This window comes from Scheffersomyces amazonensis, assembly GCF_036850825.1.
Source record: "Scheffersomyces amazonensis strain UFMG-HMD-26.3 chromosome Unknown RJT21scaffold_6, whole genome shotgun sequence".
Taxonomy (NCBI): domain Eukaryota; kingdom Fungi; phylum Ascomycota; class Pichiomycetes; order Serinales; family Debaryomycetaceae; genus Scheffersomyces; species Scheffersomyces amazonensis.
The window spans coordinates 40101-59116 of record NW_027042746.1 but is presented as its reverse complement, the minus strand read 5'-3'; the positions used below and the strand labels follow the sequence as shown (position 1 = coordinate 59116).

General features: G+C 31.7%; 11 protein-coding genes across 11 annotated transcripts; 8 read left to right on the top strand and 3 right to left on the bottom strand. All coding sequences in view use genetic code 12, as the record gives it.

Annotated features, from left to right (window-relative positions):
* Window positions 1-181: 181 nt before the first annotated feature.
* RJT21DRAFT_122056 (glycoside hydrolase family 2 protein) lies at window positions 182-3072 on the top strand. Its single transcript, XM_064882279.1, has one exon. The coding sequence runs from the start codon at window positions 427-429 to the stop codon at window positions 2956-2958; it is 2532 nt and encodes an 843-aa protein (XP_064736551.1). The 5' UTR covers window positions 182-426; the 3' UTR covers window positions 2959-3072.
* Window positions 3073-3228: 156 nt separating this feature from the next.
* Window positions 3229-4624, top strand: PRO1 (glutamate 5-kinase). The gene has a single exon (XM_064882278.1). The coding sequence runs from the start codon at window positions 3272-3274 to the stop codon at window positions 4508-4510; it is 1239 nt and encodes a 412-aa protein (XP_064736550.1). The 5' UTR covers window positions 3229-3271; the 3' UTR covers window positions 4511-4624.
* RJT21DRAFT_48626 (CORVET complex subunit) lies at window positions 4197-7450 on the top strand. The gene has a single exon (XM_064884771.1). The coding sequence runs from the start codon at window positions 4638-4640 to the stop codon at window positions 7422-7424; it is 2787 nt and encodes a 928-aa protein (XP_064736549.1). The 5' UTR covers window positions 4197-4637; the 3' UTR covers window positions 7425-7450.
* On the bottom strand, window positions 7451-8633 carry RJT21DRAFT_48627 (4-hydroxybenzoate octaprenyltransferase). Its single transcript, XM_064884772.1, has one exon. The coding sequence runs from the start codon at window positions 8548-8550 to the stop codon at window positions 7477-7479; it is 1074 nt and encodes a 357-aa protein (XP_064736548.1). The 5' UTR covers window positions 8551-8633; the 3' UTR covers window positions 7451-7476.
* Window positions 8633-9244, bottom strand: RJT21DRAFT_48619 (anaphase promoting complex subunit 11). The gene has a single exon (XM_064884770.1). The coding sequence runs from the start codon at window positions 9142-9144 to the stop codon at window positions 8716-8718; it is 429 nt and encodes a 142-aa protein (XP_064736547.1). The 5' UTR covers window positions 9145-9244; the 3' UTR covers window positions 8633-8715.
* A 38-nt stretch (window positions 9245-9282) lies between these two features.
* On the bottom strand, window positions 9283-11362 carry RJT21DRAFT_122053 (biotin--[acetyl-CoA-carboxylase] ligase). The gene has a single exon (XM_064882277.1). It carries the CDS (start codon window positions 11322-11324, stop codon window positions 9306-9308), a length of 2019 nt encoding a protein of 672 aa, XP_064736546.1. The 5' UTR covers window positions 11325-11362; the 3' UTR covers window positions 9283-9305.
* Window positions 11363-11404: 42 nt separating this feature from the next.
* On the top strand, window positions 11405-12479 carry RJT21DRAFT_133309 (uncharacterized protein; the record flags this gene model as incomplete). The annotated part of the gene is made up of 1 exon (XM_064883185.1): window positions 11405-12479. Exon 1 carries the CDS (start codon window positions 11502-11504, stop codon window positions 12477-12479), a length of 978 nt encoding a protein of 325 aa, XP_064736545.1. The 5' UTR covers window positions 11405-11501.
* A 215-nt stretch (window positions 12480-12694) lies between these two features.
* Window positions 12695-14131, top strand: RJT21DRAFT_88267 (uncharacterized protein; the record flags this gene model as incomplete). Its single annotated transcript, XM_064885560.1, has 1 exon — window positions 12695-14131. One exon carries the CDS (start codon window positions 12695-12697, stop codon window positions 14129-14131), a length of 1437 nt encoding a protein of 478 aa, XP_064736544.1.
* A 128-nt stretch (window positions 14132-14259) lies between these two features.
* LTV1 (Ltv1p) lies at window positions 14260-15630 on the top strand. Its single transcript, XM_064882276.1, has one exon. It carries the CDS (start codon window positions 14300-14302, stop codon window positions 15557-15559), a length of 1260 nt encoding a protein of 419 aa, XP_064736543.1. The 5' UTR covers window positions 14260-14299; the 3' UTR covers window positions 15560-15630.
* Window positions 15631-15674: 44 nt separating this feature from the next.
* On the top strand, window positions 15675-17090 carry CKA1 (casein kinase 2 catalytic subunit). Its single transcript, XM_064884769.1, has one exon. The coding sequence runs from the start codon at window positions 15942-15944 to the stop codon at window positions 16947-16949; it is 1008 nt and encodes a 335-aa protein (XP_064736542.1). The 5' UTR covers window positions 15675-15941; the 3' UTR covers window positions 16950-17090.
* Window positions 17091-17230: 140 nt separating this feature from the next.
* Window positions 17231-18337, top strand: CPR6 (peptidylprolyl isomerase; the record flags this gene model as incomplete). Its single annotated transcript, XM_064885562.1, has 1 exon — window positions 17231-18337. One exon carries the CDS (start codon window positions 17231-17233, stop codon window positions 18335-18337), a length of 1107 nt encoding a protein of 368 aa, XP_064736541.1.
* Window positions 18338-19016: the final 679 nt, after the last annotated feature.

Here is a 19016-nt window from a genome sequence, read left to right as displayed (position 1 = left end):
ATAATCAAGAAGTTAGTAACTATGACTTAGATGCATTCCCCAAAACATATTCACATATTCAAATTCTGCAATACAATAGAGTAGAAGAAGTTCCCAAAATGAAATAAATTTGTTTCATAGAGGGGAATGAAATAGTGAATGTGTCTGATGCACAGGAGTTGATTGTTAGCAGCTCAAGTTGGGGTGCACGATGGAAACTTTATTTTCTGAAGGTGCAAAAGTTAACGAAACCGGACAAATATTATGAATTAGGTAATGCTCCCTGACAAGCAAAAAAATCTCCCCCACATTTCAAAAATAATTCAGATCCGATTCCGTTTTGACTTTCCTAGCAACCATATATAAATATTCATATTCCATGAAGCAATTTGTCTAATATTCCCCTCCAGTGAAGTGGTTAGAAAACACTGACTAAATTTGAAAATCATGACGCAACAGGCTGAAGGGTTTGAAGAATTGACCCTTAAGAATTGGAGTTATAGAGAATACAAAACTAATGATTGGAAATTACTGAGACCTGGTGCTTCTACTACGGAGATCCATGCTGATCTTTTGCATAATAAAGAAATTCCTGATCCATTTTTAGATCGAAATGAACGAGATGTTCAATGGGTTGGTGAGAAAGATTGGGAGTATAAGGCGATATTTTCAGTTTCTAATTCTGCCAAATCTAAGGTCAATCATGAGTTGATATTTGATGGTTTGGATACATTTGCAACAGTATATCTTAATGATAAAGAAATTTTACGGACTGATAATATGTTTCGTCAATATACTGTCGATGTCAAATCTGCATTGAAATTTGATAGTGATAATGAACTTAGAATATTTTTCAAAAGTGCCCTTTTTACTGCGAGAGCATTAGAACAAGAGCATGGAAAATTCAAATGTTTTAATGGTGAGACGAGTAGACTTCAAGTCAGAAAGGCTCAATATCATTTTGGTTGGGATTGGGGTCCTGTATTAATAACTTGTGGACCATACAAACCAGTTAAATTGGTTTCTTATGAAGCAAGGATTGTTGATGTGTATGTTCAAGCTGATGTAGACTTGGAAAAGAAAGCTGCCATAATCAATTCACAAGTAGAAATTAAACTTACAAATGCCGAGCAACTTCTGTTACAAGTTTTATCTCCATCTGGAGAATTAATTAAATCATTTTCTAGCACAGTGAATGCTACATCATTCTCTAATAAGTTCGTTATTGAAAATCCCGAACTATGGTACCCTTTCACACATGGTGATCAGCCATTATATGAATTCAAGTACACGTTGAATAATCAGGTTATTATCAAAAAGGTAGGATTAAGAAAGGTGGAGTTAGTCCAAGAAAACTTCAAGGAACAAGAAGGATCTAGTTTCTATTTTAAGGTAAATTCTGTTCCTGTTTATGTTGCTGGTTCTAATTGGATCCCTGCACACTCTTTACAAACATTATTGGTTGATCAAGATTACAAAGATCTCTTACAATTGGCAGTTGATGGTCATCAGAATATGATCCGTATATGGGGTGGTGGTTATTATGAGAATGATTTATTCTATGATTTATGTGATGAAAAGGGAATTTTGATTTGGCATGATTTTATGTTTGCTTGTGGTCAATATCCTGCTTATCCTGAATTTATTGACAATGTTACCGAAGAGATCAATTATCAGTTAAAAAGACTTAGAAATCACTGTAGTATTGCCTTGTATGCTGGAAATAATGAAGATTATCAAGTTGCCGAAGAATTTAATTTGGAATGGAATCCGGAAGACACTTCGGGAGATTATACAGCAACTACATTCCCAGCTAGAACTCTTTATGAAACGGTCTTTCCTAGAATCGTTCAAAAGTTCAGTCCTGAAATTCCTTATCATCCTGGATCTCCTTGGGGAGGTAAGGGAACTGCAGATCCAACTATAGGTGATCTCCATCAATGGAATGTATGGCATGGAAATCAGGAAAAATATCAGGATTGGTATAAACTAGGAGGAAGATTTATATCTGAATTTGGAATGGAAGCTTTACCCAATAGGAAAACATTTGAAGCTTGCATAACTGATCCTGATGAATTATATCCACAGAGTCAAACTGTTGATCATCATAACAAAGCAGATGGTTTTGAACGGCGTTTGGCTTTATATGTGATTGAAAACATTAAGGTACAAGGATTAGATTTTGATTCTTGGATCTATGCTACTCAATTAATGCAATCAGAGTGTCTTGGGTATGCTTATAGATGTTGGAGAAGAGAATGGAGAGGTGATGGAAAGAGATATACAGGAGGTGCTATTGTTTGGCAAATCAATGACTGTTGGCCAGTCACCTCTTGGGCCATTATTGATTACTATAAGAGACCCAAATTAGCATACTATTCGGTTAAAAGAGAAAGTAGACCAATCAGTCTTGGAATGTACAGAAATGAAGTTAAACATACACCAAAAGCAGCTCTACCAGTTGGACAATCTGGACAGCCACATGATTATTATCCAGTTGATTATTCTGTGGATGTTTGGGGTTCAAGTTCTAAAATTGAAGATGAATATGTGACCTTAGTAGTCGATATTTATGAAGTTGTTTCTGGTAAAAAGGTTGAATCATTTTCAAAAGAGACCGTCTTGAAAGGAAATTCTTCGACTGAGGTGGTTCTGAAACATCCTATTTCTAGTAAAATCCCACTTGTAGTTCACAGTAAATTTGTATCTAAAAAAGATGGAAGTGTTATTGCAAGTGCAGGAGACTGGCCGCAACCCATCAAATATCTTAAATTTCCCGATAGAGAGGTTAAATTTGCTGTATCTAATGGCTATATAACATTATCTGCAAATAAGCCCGTCAAGGGGGTTGAGATTATAGTTGAGAGAGATGTTTTCTTAGACGATAATGGATTTGATTTGTTTCCGGGTCAAGAAATTAAAGTCATAGCTAAAGACTTGACCACTGATGATAAAGTCAGTATTAGATATTATCATTAAATAGCTGCAAAAAATAATAAAAATTACGAAAATCAAAAATTATGAGAATATAGATAAAAATTATATATTGTTATTAATATTACCTATAAACCTGTGTTTATAATAAAATACATAAGAAATAAGTGTAGTAGTCTAGGACTATCCTTCAATTTATGGGTAGTCACTTTACAGGTTGTGCCCTCTATCATTTACGGACTGCGAAGTATGACTCAAAAAAAATAAAATATAAAAAATAAAAAAAATAAATAGAGTGAAAAATTAATCAAATCTGCTAACTTACCACTACGAAGTAGTGAATATCACATAACCTCACATGGGACGTAAAACATATACAATAGTGGTGAAGTTGGGTACTTCTTCATTGGTTGATGAGGTTACTCGAGAGCCAAGAATCGCCAACATGTCTCTTATTGTGGAAACCATTGCCAAATTAAGAAGACAAGGTCATAGAATAGTCATTGTATCATCAGGAGCTATTGCGTTTGGAATGAAAAGAATGGATTTAGAAAAGAAACCATCGAAACTTGCAGCAATTCAAGCGTTAGCATCTATTGGACAAGGTCGATTGATAGGATTATTTGATGATTTATTTCGACAATTAAATGAAAGAATAGCCCAAATCTTAATTACAAGAAATGATATTATGGATTTCACTCAATATAAGAATGCCAGAAATACTTTACTGGAATTACTTGATATGGGAGTTATTCCTATTGTTAATGAGAATGATACATTATCTGTTGCAGAAATTAAATTTGGTGATAATGATACTCTTTCAGCTATTACTGCTGGAATGATTCATGCAGATTATTTATTCTTAATGACTGATGTAGAATGTTTATATACCGATAATCCAAGAACCAATCCAAGTGCACGTCCAATATTAGTGGTTGATAAAATAGATGATTTAGAAGTGAAAACTAACGATCATGGAGCTGGTTCTCAAGTAGGTACAGGTGGGATGACAACAAAATTGATTGCTGCTGAGCTTGCAACTAATGCTGGAGTTACTACAATTATAACTTTATCGAGTCAACCATATTATATTTTAGATATAGTATCTCATATTCAAAATTCAGAAGAACTTCATCTTACAGTTGATCAACAAAGAGATTTAATGTCAGCCGATATTGCTAAGAAAACCATTCCATTACATACTAGATTTCTTGGATTATCAAGAGATGCACAAATAAGATCGGATAAAAAATTCTGGTTATTACATGGATTGAAAACTAAAGGAAATATTATAATAGATGAAGGATGTTATAGAGCACTTACTAGAAAGAATAGAGCAGGATTACTTCCAGCAGGTATAGTAGATGTTAATGGTATATTTCATGAAAGTGAATGTGTATCTATTCAAGTAATTCCTACCAAACAATCATCCATAACAGAAGCAGTTGAAGTAGGTCATTGTCGTGTTAATTACAGTTCTTCGGAAATTAAATTAATTAAGGGATTCCAGAGTAGTGAGATTGAATCTATCTTAGGCTATGCTGATAGTGAATATATTGCACATAGAGATAATATAGCATTCCCACCCAAAGTTTAGGTGTAATATATTTTTAGAAAGGGACTGCACATAGCACCCCACCATACATATGTACATAGATTAAATATTTCAGGGCCAATAATTCAGTCAGTGCCCTACAGACTTTACATAGAAATATCATTGTAGAATGAAAATAGAAATAGATAATGATAATGATTCTACGAAACTCGTGTATAGTGCAGAATTGATACTTGATAAAGATTCAGAAGATATTATAACATGTATAACATGTTATGAATCAAATATATATGTTGGAACATCATCAGGTAGAGTATTACATTATCATAGATTTGAAGATATACCAGGATATATGCTTATAGCTAATATTCAAGTTCATGAAGATTCTATAAATAAATTTGTTATAATTCCTGTGGTAAATAAAATATTAATATTATGTGGAACAATTGCAACATTTTATAATTTACCGGAACTTTCTCCCACTAATACAAGAAAACTTAAAGAAATTAATGATATACTGTTATTACAATATAGTTCAGAAAACAATAGAAGTAGTGATAAATTATTATTATTCACTTCTAGTAATGTAAGAATTGTTCAATATGAAGAAGAACAAGAACAAGTCAAATTATTAAAACAAATAAATTATGCCAATGCAGTTAAAGGTATTTCAACTACTTCTACTATGTCAACAAATTTTAGTAATTTGGTACTTGTAGCTAATAATAAAAACTATGATATACTTGATTTAAGATTAACTAGAAAAATCCCTTTATTTGAATATCGTACTGATATTGATACTCAAATTCAACCGAATATTATTCAATTCCGAGCTGAAGATAAGGGTCCTAATAATCAAGAATATTTATTAACTATAAATTCAGGTGATAGTACATCCTTAGCCATGTTTATAAATTCATTAGGTGATGTCACAAGAGGAACACTTACTTGGTCAGATTATCCTATAGGTGGATTGGCTATTGAATGGCCATACTTATTTGGGATATTCCCCGATAATAAATTAAAGATAAGTTCATTAGTATCCTTAGAAACTAAACAAGATATTGAGATTCAAGGTCTTGAACAAGAAACTACTCAAGAATTCGAAATGCAATTCCAATTCCGAATAGAAAGAACTTCTAAAATATCAATTGAAAATAGTTCTTTAATGGAGATACTACGAAGTAGATACTTTAAGGATAATACCAAGAGTTTATTAACAGAAACTATAGATCATAGTGGTAGTGTAATAATCTTAAGCCAGTCCAAAGTATGGTTGCTCTGTCCTGAAAATGAAATCTTGAGAATTTATGAAGCATGGCAATATGCTTTGACTAATGATACTGATACTGATACTGATACTCAATCATTCTTAGATGAAGCTTTATCTATAGTAGATCAATACAGTGGTCATATAAAGTCTTTCTTAATTCATATGATATTGTTATACTACTTAAAGGATAACAAAATTCAAGAAGCCACTAAATTCTTATATCTTACCATTGACAAGAAGTTAGTCGTTGATGCTCATCTTATAGTATATCTTTATGGATTCAATTATGATGATCTTGATTTCCCTCTACCCTTTGGGATTGAAAAGAATTTATCTAAGTTAACTATGTCGAAGAATGATGAATTTATTCTATTATATTTAAAAAGAGTATATCCATTACTTAATGATAGTCCTGCAATTCGTCGTACATATTGGAAACTCATAAATTCAGATGATGAAGTAATAGAATTTGTTAATGGTAAGGATAAACTTAATTGGAAAACCATGGATAATGAAAATGAAACCATTATACGAATTCTACAAGAAAAGAAACTCTTCAAGTCTTTAATCTTTGTATATCAATATCTATTGAAAACTGTTCCTTCAGAGGAATTGGCTATTAGATTATGTGATTTACTTTTACAATTGAAGGATGATATAGCTGACCACAATGAATTGGTATCAAATATATTAGATAATTTACCATTAATTTCATCGGAAACAAGTTATTCTTCATATTTATTTGAAGTGTTAAAGATCAATAAAGATAAAGGTCTTAGTTATATGAAGAGTAATAATAAATCTAAATTCAAAAGTGTACATAATGAGATTATGCAAGAGATATCATCTAAATATGGTGATGAACTCGATTTTTCTTTACTAAGAATTGAATTCTTAGAATCATCCTTAAGTGGTACTTCTAATCTGCTTCATGAATTATTTATAGAAGTTAAGAAATTAATAGTTTCTCCAACAATCTTTACTGAAACTAATAAGAATAATTTTGAAATCTTAGTTCAAACTTATCATATTGTTAATTCATTAAATGATTCAAAATGGCCAAAGATACCTTGGCCAGATTATTTATATATCCGATTAGGTACTAGTGGATGTGATGATTTTATTGGTCTATATCTAAAGCTATTAGAATTAGTTCAAATAACTGATGAATTCTCTTTAGATGATGAAATGTTACACGATGAGATATTTTCATATTTCAATGTATTGAACCCTTTGAAAGATCCCATAACTATATTACTTCAACACTATGATTTTTCATCTGCTGAAGCCTATGCAATTAATGGACAACTACCATCATCCAAAGCGGCGTACTATAGAGATTTTGTATCTAAACAACAACAATCTATTAATATTAATGTCAAGGATAACTTGAAGACTATACTTAATTACTATTTAGATCAGACTACAACCGATACCTTAAACAATTTTGCTGTGGCTCATTTCATTTCCAATTACGGATCATCATATTTCACTCCTAATGAGATTATGGAGAAACTTCCCGGAGATGTTCCTTTAATCCATTTAGTGGAATATATTGAAAATGTAATTATACAATTAAAGATTGGAAATAAGCAAAATATTCTTCAAAAATCATTAATAAGAGCCGATTCGGAATTAACGAAACAAATTTATAGACAGTTTCTGACTCAAGAAACACCATAATGAATATATATTTACAAGAATGGATTAAATCTATTTTGATCTTAATCTTAATCTAAAGGAAACCTAAAAGAACTAATAAGTAATCGAATACCATACCATACCAGAATATGAATCCAGTAGTAATATTAGAAGTAAAAGCTTTCCAACAACTCTTTTGATCATCAAGATCAACATCTCTAATTATATTATATAATCTCCATAATGCATAAGTTCCACTTATATAAAATCCTGGACCCATTGAATTCATTATTCCAGCAAAATAATAACAACCAGCTTGAGCATATGTTAATTTTCTCAAGATTGGTTTAGTATTTTCTCCCCAAGCTAATGCTGTTGATTTTATTCCCGCATGAATATCATATAATTTATCTTGATGAGCATATATAGTATCATAAGTTACACACCATATCCAATTAGAAATGAATAATGGTACTGCCACTAAAAGATTTAATGGGGCACCTACAGCTGGGAAACCTAATAAACAACCCCAAGAATAACAAATAGATAACCAAGCTTGAGGGTAATAAGTAAATCTTTTAAATAATGGATAAGTTGCAATAAAAGGTAATGATAAAGCCCCTAAATAAAAACATTCTGCTGGTAAAGATAATAATACTCCTAAACCAGCAAAACATTGAATTCCTAACCAACCTACTGCTTGAGGTACTTTAACTCTACCACTAGTAATGGGTCTTTCCATAGTACGTGCAACTTGATTATCTAAATTTCTATCTAAAATATCATTTATTGTACAACCTGCTCCTCTCATAATTATAGCTCCTACTGAAAATAATCCCATTGCTGAAAGGGTTGTAGTTAATGAAGCAGTAGTTGAATAAGCTGCCATAGTTATTCCCCATAAGGAAGGAATTAATAATAAAAGTGAACCAGCAGGTTTTTCTAATCTCATTAATTCAGCATAAGGTATCCATTTTTCAGGTAATTTAGTTAACCATTTAAGACCTGCTAATCTAGTTACTCTTGCAGTTTCCAAATCTTCCAGTGAGAATTGAGGTTTAGTGATATTGCTTAAAAGTATAGAAGTTGAAAAACTTCTACTTCTAATACTGTAACCAATACTTCTGGAACTTACTAACCTTACAGGAATATGTGGTATCCTCAACATTATTCAATTGTGTTAATGTAACAGACAATACGTAAGCACTGTCTTACATATTTTTTTAGCATTTTATCCAGTCGCGTATTGGTCGGTCTTAGGGAAGGCCAGACTAAGACTAGTTACGGATTAATATGAGTATGAGTATGAGTATGAGTACGAGTATGACTATTACTAAGTAGTCATTTGTAGATCTCCATCTTCAGACATAGATTCAATCATTTGTCCCGCATCTCTACCACTATCACGAAGTGACTTATGACCCATAATTAAATTCTGTAAATTAACCATTTCTTCTGATCCTACTGCATTAGTTTCCTTATATGTGAATACTTGTCTACACATAGGACAAAGACCCTTAGAAGTATTCTGTTCCAACCATTTAATAATACAATGAAGATGGAAATTATGACTACATCCAGCTCCGAGTACAATGGGACATTCATCTCCTGGATATCGACAATTAGGACATGTACCATCGAATGCTACACGACAAATCCCACATAGTTCATCAATATATTCGGATGATGACCCATTGTTATCAGACACGAGATTCCAATGCCATGTTGAGAACCCATGCCACTCAACTATCTTGACCTTCATGTTAATTGGTCGTTTCAGTGTAATAGTATAAATATCAACAAAGGGTTATATCCTCAGAAAAAATCTAACATAACAAACGGCTCTTTATACACAAATCTCTACATAACAAATGTGTAAATGTATAAAAATTCTAATTATATCTAAACTAACTATTCTAAATATTACTGCTTCTTATATACTAGACCTTTGAAGATATCAAAGGAATTCCCATCAGGTTGTAAATGTAATATCTCTCGCGAATTTTGATCTTCTGCTATGAGTAACCCATAATCATCAGTAATCCCCCTAATTATACAGGATCTAATATGACCATCTCCCTTGGCATCCAAACTTACTTGTTGATTAGTATGAAACCATCTTTTATAATAGAGAGGTAAGAATGGTCGAAGGCCAGAAGTTTTAAATACATTGTAAAATTGATCCATAGTAAACACCATTTTAGCTAAAAGCTTTTCAGGTTGATAAGGAGGTAATTCTGGTAATCCTCTAGCTACTCGGATAATATTTAATTTCTTTAATACTGAATTTAATGATGTAGTTGGTTCATCATTAGATACATTAACTCCACCTCCCCAAACTAAATTGAAATTACCATCAATATATTGAGAATTAACTAAAGCTCCTGATACTTTTGCATATTTCTCATCATCACCTTCTACCGTAGAACTTACAGTTTTTCCATCTTCAAGATTGTTAAAGAATTCGGGTTTAAGTATATATATATCATTAGGCCATTTTAATCTTACAGGAATATCTTCATATCCTGCTCCACTACCCCTTTCATAACTTCCATATCCTAGAATAGCTTCAATAAGGGCTAATACTAATAAATATTGTAATGTAACAATGTTGGTTGATGGTCCACCTTTAGATGGTACTTTAAATAAAATAGACAGGGCCATAACTCCCTTGGGATTCACCCATACATTACCTCCTCTACCTCTACCTGCAACTTGTTCGGTTGCAGTAATAATAAATCCATGAGGTAATTGGGATAAAAATTTTGGATTATGATCAAGTAAAGTACTAGTTGATGTTACAACTTCTCCATAACCAAGAACGGATCCAATTTCACAATTATTACCCTTACATAAAGCTTGTAGTTGACTGAAATATGAAGCCATATTGAAATAAGGAGTAGATTTAGAATCAGGTAAACCTCCATTATTAAATATTTTTATATGTTTGGGAGCTGAAGTATAGTCTTCACTTGATATAGTATCATCTGAAAGAAGATAATGATGCTCATCTTCATCTTCACCATGAAATACTAACGTATCATTATCATCTTCTAAAGTAGAATTATTGACCAAATCAACATTATTCTTTAGATTCTCGGCTAATTTATTAACCAATGATGTATCGAGATGGGATGATACATATATAGGAGTAAGATGAGGGATTTGTGCTTCCACATCTTCATTTACCTTTAAACCAAGCTTAGCCAAACAATTACGTAAGAAAACTTTTCTTTCATGATCGTGTTGTTTAAGAATTTCAATGGTCTTATTAAATTCTTCAGATTCAGGTTTTAGTAAATCAGGAGAATATTCAGGATGAATTCCACTTAATAAAACATCTCCACGACCAACTTTTTTATAGATAACAGCGACTTTTTCTTCATCTTCCAAATCAATTGGTTCCTCATATCTAGCAATCACTTCAACACCCCTATATTTAGAAGCATCAACAAATACACCACCTCCATTATAATATGCATATACCTTATCAGTAGTACCTTCAATACAAACTTTAGGAGCTCTTGCACCCGCATGAGATTTATAATCAAATCCCTTGAATGTACAGCCTCTAGCAATTCCCGGGAAAAATTGTAATTCTCTATCACCAGTAACTTCTAATAGTGGATGTCCTACTTCAAATTCTACTCTACCAGATGCAAAATATGCTCCAGCACAAAATCCTAAATACTTACCACCTTTCTTAACATATTGAGCTATCTTTCTAGTCCCTGCACCATTAAGCAGTCGACAATATGGTAAATCAGCTCCTCCAGGAATTACTAACATGGCAGTCTTATACATCCATGGATCATTAAGAAGTGAAGCCTCCCCTACTGATACTACAGCATAATGAGGAGATAATAAGTATCGAAGTGACTCTATACAGTGCTTAACACTTTCAGTCGTAGACCCAGGTCCTGAATATACTAGAACATTCATCTTACTTTAATTAAGTATATATATTTAATAGATAATAAGTTCGGAGAGTGAAAAATTTAAGTTGAGTAGTTGACTCAAAAAAATTCTGGAGACTCATTTTTTTTCTGGAGTTGACTCAACAAAAATATTTCAATTGAATCATCGTGACTTCCTAATTACTAAATTAGGTAAACAATAATGGCAGCGATTACAGAAGTAGGAAAAGTAATAACATTAGATCCTAAACCTGGATTTGTGGTTAAAACCAAAATTATAGAAGCCAAAGATTATGCATTACTTTCTAGAAAAGTGTTTATAAACATTTGTCAAGACTCTCAAGTACCGACACCTGAAATTGAATTTGATCCAGCAGTTGTATTTCCCTTGATTATAGATAATAAATGGGAGATTCCTCTAATAGTTTCTAATATTAAGAATGATAAAGATAAAAAGGGAGTTGCATCTATAGTTGTTGATTGTTGTATTAATCCAATTTGCTTCCGATGGTGTCAAGTGAGTGAAGACTTGAAAACTATATTAATCGAATGGTGTATAGAAGCGGTTGAAATGGCATATTCATATGTATTTGATCGAGAATATTCCAAACCCAAAATGTTAGCTAAAGGTGAGTTATCGAAAACTGAAATACAGGAATCAGAGATTAAAGATTCTGGACTTCAAAAGAGGCTCAAAGATATACAAGAGAATGAAATCTTAGGATTACTAGAAGAAACTAATGATATAGATATGGAAGAAGAGTTACCTGAACTAACAAATATCAAAGGAGAATTGAAAAATAAACCACTTATAGAAGAACTCAGTGATATGTCTATAGACTCACTTCCACCCAAACTTTCAAAACCAGAAATTACAACATCCAAACAAGATTTGAACCAACCCCAAAAAATTGATTTCACATTAGTCATTCGTAAAACCGAACCTACTCAAATAATTCAAATATCTAGCCCTCAGTTCAATGGTTCCGATTTAAGCTTACAATTATCACCAGAAACTCAAGAAATAATCCTTAAAAATTTGGATAGTTCATTATATTTCACTCGTGCTAACAATATCTACAACGACACAATATCTATTCCATTTGTCAAATCAAAACCACTCGATAACATAAATTCATTCTTCGTTCAATCAGAGCAGTCTCTCTATATATTTATATAGACATAGTTCAATCTACCTACCTAAATAGGCAATGCGCTTTGATCATATCGCGCTATTGCCCGCCCAATTAGGTAATCTTATTCCGCGCGTAACAACCGTTACCGTTCCGACTTTACATATATAAACGAATGAATATATATAATAGAGGTGGAAAATTATTGGTAACCCATATTAATTACCAGTATTATAATACCATAAATGATATAAAACACAACATGGACTCGGAAGAACAATTGTTAATAGGTGTGGTAGATTACGAAAACTATTCTAGTTTGAATGAAGCAACAGATGCTGAAGATCTTACTTCGGCCGAAGAGCTCAAATTTATTACTAAGGCTTCAATACCATTAGTTATTACATTCTTCTTACAATATTTGTTATCGGTGATATCAATCTATGCGGCAGGGAAATTAGGGGCTAAGGAATTGGCAGCTGTATCTCTTGCCGTATGTACATTTAATATAACGGGCCTCGCTATATATCAAGGTATGTCAACTAGTTTAGATTCATTTTGTTCACAAGCATATGGGTCAGGAAAATTACATCTAGTTGGAGTCTATTTCCAGCGATGTTCATTAATGATATTAGCAGTAACTGTATTCCCCTTATCATTGATCTGGTGGTTTTCAGGATCTATATTAGCTCATGTAATTGATGATAATGAATTAGTAGATATGATACAAACATTTTTAAGAATACTTATATTTGGAACTCCCGGTCTAGTATTATTTGAAACAGGAAAGAGGTTTTTACAAGCTCAACATATATTCAATGCTGGAACTTATGTTCTTGTGATAGTTGTTCCTATAAATTATTTATTAAATTGGATATTAGTTTGGCATCCAACATATGGACTTGGATATGTCGGTATTCCAATTGCCCTCGGAATCGTTTATTGGATTATTTCATTACTAATGTTATTATATGTGTTACTTATAGATGGAAAGAAATGTTGGGGTGGATTAGATTTTGAAAAAGCTATAAAGAACTGGATACCCATGTTAAGATTGGCTATTCCAGGAGTTATTATGGTAGAAGCAGAATATTTAGCATTTGAAGTTCTCACAATTCTTGCTGCATCATTTGGTACTTCCGCTATTGCTGCTCAAGCCATTGCATCTAATGTAGGTTCATTATCTTTCCAATTACCATTTGCAGTGGCTGTGGCTCTTAGTACAAGAATTGGACATTTTGTTGGTATGCAAAGTATTAGAGCTGCTCTGTTAGTTACCAAATTAACAATCATATTTGCAGGAATTATAGCTCTTACTAATTTCAGTCATGTATTCTTTGGTAGACATTATTTATCACGATTATTCACTGAGGATGAAGAAGTTATTAAAATTACGGTTCAAGTACTTCCCTTGGTAGCTCTTAACCAATTAGGCGATGCATTCAATGTGATTGGAGCAGGAGTCCTTAGAGGTCAAGGTAGACAAAGAATTGGATCAATACTTAATATGATATCATATTATGTTATTGCCCTTCCCTTATGTACAGTATTAGCATTCACATTTAAATTTGGTTTACAAGGGTTATGGTACGGATTAATATCGGGAGTAGCTTTCTTAGCGATTTCCGAATATGTAGTAATCTACAGAAGTGACTGGCCCCGAATCATTGTGGAATCAAAGGAGAGACATGATCATTAATTAACAAATGATTGCAAAAATTTATAGATAGTGGTGCGGACACTGGATGCAGGAGCGATGATATTGCATATAAATAAATTTTTTTTTTCACTTAATGATATACGATGAATACATAGTTAACAGTAGGTAGTTATAGTATAGAATAGTAATAGTAATAATAGACACGTTATGGCACCCAGAAAGAAATTCGATAAGAAGAATGCTACCACATTCAACATAGTGCATAGAGCACACGACGATGCATTGTTTTATGATGATGAAGCCTCTCCTCATGTGTTAGTACCAGCAGCTCAGAAAGGTGGAAAATCTCGTACTATTAAAGATATCGAACAAAAGCTTACTAAAGATGAACTTAATACTATAAGAGATAATGAAGGTCTTGCAGCCCAATATGGGATTCTTTATGATGACTCCAAATATGATTATATGCAACATTTAAAGCCAATAGGTGCATCGGAAGATGCAGTATTTATTGGAGCTAAAGAAGATCCACAACAGAAACCTAAACAGAATATAGAAGATTTATTTAAAGATCAACTACCTTCTCAACAGAAGAGAAAAGTTCAAGCCAATTTGAGTGAAAATATCCCTAGAGAATTACAAGGTTTTAATCCGAATTTAGATCCAAGATTAAGAGAAGTACTTGAAGCATTAGAAGATGAAGCATATATTGGAGATGAAGAAGAAGATGTAGATTTTGATGATTTATTAAAGTCTGGAGAAGTAGATGATGAGGAAGAAGGATTTTATGAAGATGATTATGATGAGTGGGACCTTGATAACTATGATGATGAGTATTATGAAGGAGAAGACTATAATGAGAATTATCTGGAAGAAGAAGCAGCAGACATGTATAATGATGGAGAAGCACCAGCAGATTTAGAAGGAGAGAAAATAACGGTAAGTAACCAATGGCATAATGATTTCATGAAATATAAGAACCAGACAAAAAATGATAAGAATGACTGGGATTCAGACGATGAATTTGAAGATGAAGAAGAAGAAGGAGATGCATTACCAGAATTACCTGAAATTCAAAAAAAGAAAGTTTCAGGTACCAAATTAAGAAAGAAGAAAGGTGCTATGACTGATACATCATCATTTTCTATGTCATCATCAGCATTGTTCAGAACTGAAGGTTTAACATTACTTGATGATCGTTATGAACAACTCAATAAGAAATTCGAAAAGGAAGATGAACAAGTAGAACAAGTAGGTGAGTTTGATATGAAGAAAGAAAGAGGAGATTTAGAAGATATGTTAGATGATTTCCTTGATAACTATGAACTTGAAAGTGGAGGTAGAAAGCTTGCGAAAAAGAATGAAGAGATTAAAAAGATTAAACAAGCTGCTGAGTCTGTTTCTAACAGTCGTAAGACACCTCGTAGTAAAGGATTTAATGCAGCATTTGCTAGACTAAATGTATAAATAGGTAGCTATATATTTATATATAATAAAATATAGTAAAGTAACAAAATATAGTGATATTATAAGTAGAAGTGATAGTAAAAGGTGTAAGTGATAGTGTAAGAGTCACGTGAGCGATAGAGAAAAAAATTTTTTTATTGAGGTATAGGGGACTTTGACTATATGGTAATACAAACTAGTAGATAAAACTTAAGGATCGATTTACCTTTGATTCAGGAGGTGATCTATTCCACTAGTGTAAAAATCCGGGATAGCCAAGATAAGGTTCATTTACCGAGTAGTTTTATTATTGCTTTTATCGTTTTACCTTGGCTATAGATCTATTAACAATACGAAGACTAGTAGTAGTAATAATATTAATAATAATAATAATAATAAGAAAATGTCGGTAAGTAATAATAATAATAATATTAATACTTCAATAGCCAGGGTGTATGCGGATGTATTGGCAAGTAAACCACAATCATTCTGGGATTATGATGATTTAAATATTAAATGGAATTCACAAGATAATTATGAAATAATTAAGAAATTAGGTAGAGGTAAATATTCAGAAGTTTTCTTAGGGATTGATTTAATAAAAGGTGATAAAGTTGTTATTAAAGTATTAAAACCAGTTAAAAGGAAAAAGATTAAAAGAGAAATATCTATATTAAAGAATTTAGTCGATGGACCAAATATCGTTAAATTATTTGATGTAGTTAGAGAACCACAACTGAAAACTCCAGGATTAATTTTTGAACATGTTAATAATGTTGATTTTAGAACATTATATCCAACATTTTCTGATTATGATATTAGATTTTATATGTATGAATTATTAAAAGCTCTTGATTATTCACATTCAATGGGAATTATGCATCGAGATGTTAAACCTCATAATGTTATGATAGATCATGAAAAGAAGATATTAAGATTAATAGATTGGGGATTAGCAGAATATTATCATCCAGGTACTGAATATAATGTAAGAGTTGCATCACGTTATTTTAAAGGTCCTGAATTATTAGTAGATTTTAGATTATATGATTATTCATTAGATTTATGGTCTTATGGTTGTATGTTAGCATCTATGGTATTTATAAAGGAACCATTTTTTCATGGGAAATCTAATACTGATCAATTAGTTCAAATAGTAAGAGTATTAGGTTCAAGCAATTTAAACAAATATCTTGAAAAATATAATTTAACTCTTAGTGAAGAATATGAAGATATTGGTTATTATAATAGAAGACCATGGGAAAGATTTATTAATGATAATAATCAACATCTTGTATCAAATGAATTTATTGATTTTATTGATAATTTATTAAGATATGATCATCAAGAGAGATTAACTGCTAAAGAAGCTATGGCTCATCCATATTTTGATCCAGTTAGACCAACTTAAATTAATTTAAATTAATTTGATTTAATTCAATTTATCTAACTGAACCATCCGTTTAATAATGCATATAGTTATCTAATTCTTCATAACTTCTTCATAACTTCTTCTACCCTGTACTTATACTTATGCCTTATAATATAAAGCTTTCACGACATATGTCTCCTCCTCCCCTCACCCCCATTTTTGGTTTACCGCGACATTCTAGAACACTCTTTCGAAATTTTTCAACCATTTGAAATATTACCTGTAATCATATCATATATTCATATAACAATTAAGTAACGATGACTAATACTAATCCTATAGTATATTTTGATATTACTGCGAATGGTGAACCAAAAGGTAGAGTTGTATTTGAATTATTTGGTGATGTTGTACCAAAAACTGTAGAAAATTTTAGAGCTTTATGTACTGGAGAGAAAGGTGAATCACCTAAATCAGGTAAACCACTTCATTATAAAGGATCAATTTTTCATCGTGTAATTAAAGGATTTATGTGTCAAGGAGGAGATTTTACTCATGGTACAGGAATTGGAGGAGAATCTATTTATGGTGAAAAATTTGAAGATGAAAATTTTAAATTACTTCATGATAAACCATTTTTATTATCTATGGCCAATGCTGGAGCTAATACTAATGGTTCACAATTTTTTATAACTACTGTTCCAACTCCTCATTTAAATGGTAAACATGTTGTATTTGGTAAAGTTATTCAAGGTAAATCAATTGTTAGAAAATTAGAAAGATCTGATAAAGGTGATAATGATAAACCAATTGAAGATTGGATTATAAGTGATTGTGGTGAATTACCTCATGATTATGTTCCTGAAGAAGCTGTTGTTGATGATGGATTTGGTGATATTTATGAAGAAGTTCTTGATGATAATGAGAGTTTTGATACAGATAATGCTCAAGAAGTTATTAAGGCTGTTACAACCATAAAGGATATAGGTACTAAACTTTTAAAACAAGGTAATTTACCAAAATCTTTAGAAAAATATACTAAAGCTTCTAATTTCTTAGAAGATTTTTATCCTGATGATTTACCAGCTGAAGAGATTAAAATTATTCAAAATTTAAAAGTTAGTTGTTTCCTTAATATTGCCTTAGTTGCCTTAAAATTAAATGAAGGTAAAAAAGTAGTTGAAGCATCTACTAATGCATTAGAAATTCCTGAAATTGAATCAAAATCTAAGGCTAAAGCATTATATAGAAAGGGTATGGGATATCTTTTACTTAAGGATGAAGGTTCAGCACAAGAAGCACTTGAAGCTGCCTTAGCTATTGAACCATCTGATGGTGCTATAGTTAAGGGACTTCAAGATGTTAAGCAAAGGGTTAAGGCTCGTAAGGAGAAGCAAAAGAAGGTATTATCTAAATTCTTTTCGTAGATAAAGCATATAGATATAATGTATGTGAAGATATGAGAGTATAAGATGTAGGATATTTGTATTAAATAGCTAATATTACCTGATACATGATCAGAATAATGGTGACGTATTACTCTCGTAGTACGCAGCACTTATGACTTGTCTTAAAGCTGCTTAACCTCTTCTTGACGTTGGAGAACTTCTGTACTTTGAATACGATCTTAACCACTAGTAGGATCGAATCTAGCCAAAGGTTCAGGTATTGATGCTGTACCAGTAGATTGAACACAGGTAACGAATAGTGCTGATAGTAATAGTACTAACATTTTCATTAGAGTCTTATAAGTATTATTTTCTGTCTCTCTTACATCATTGTCAAATTAAAAGATTTTGAATTTGGAAATATTCATTTCTTTATAAACTCTAAATATGGTATTGTTATAAGATTCTTTTGTGGTACCATATCTTTTAGTTCGTATCTTCTCATTTACCTCCTAATTGGTCTACACACTGTAATATTTATAACACTATATATATAAATATTTTATCTAATATTCTTATTTACTAGTACTCTTTAACGTACATACACATAATATACATATAACTATACTATATATATACATATATAAATACATATATGTTACAGTATATTATAGTGTAATATAGTATATGTTATTGTATATGTTATAGTATATTATAG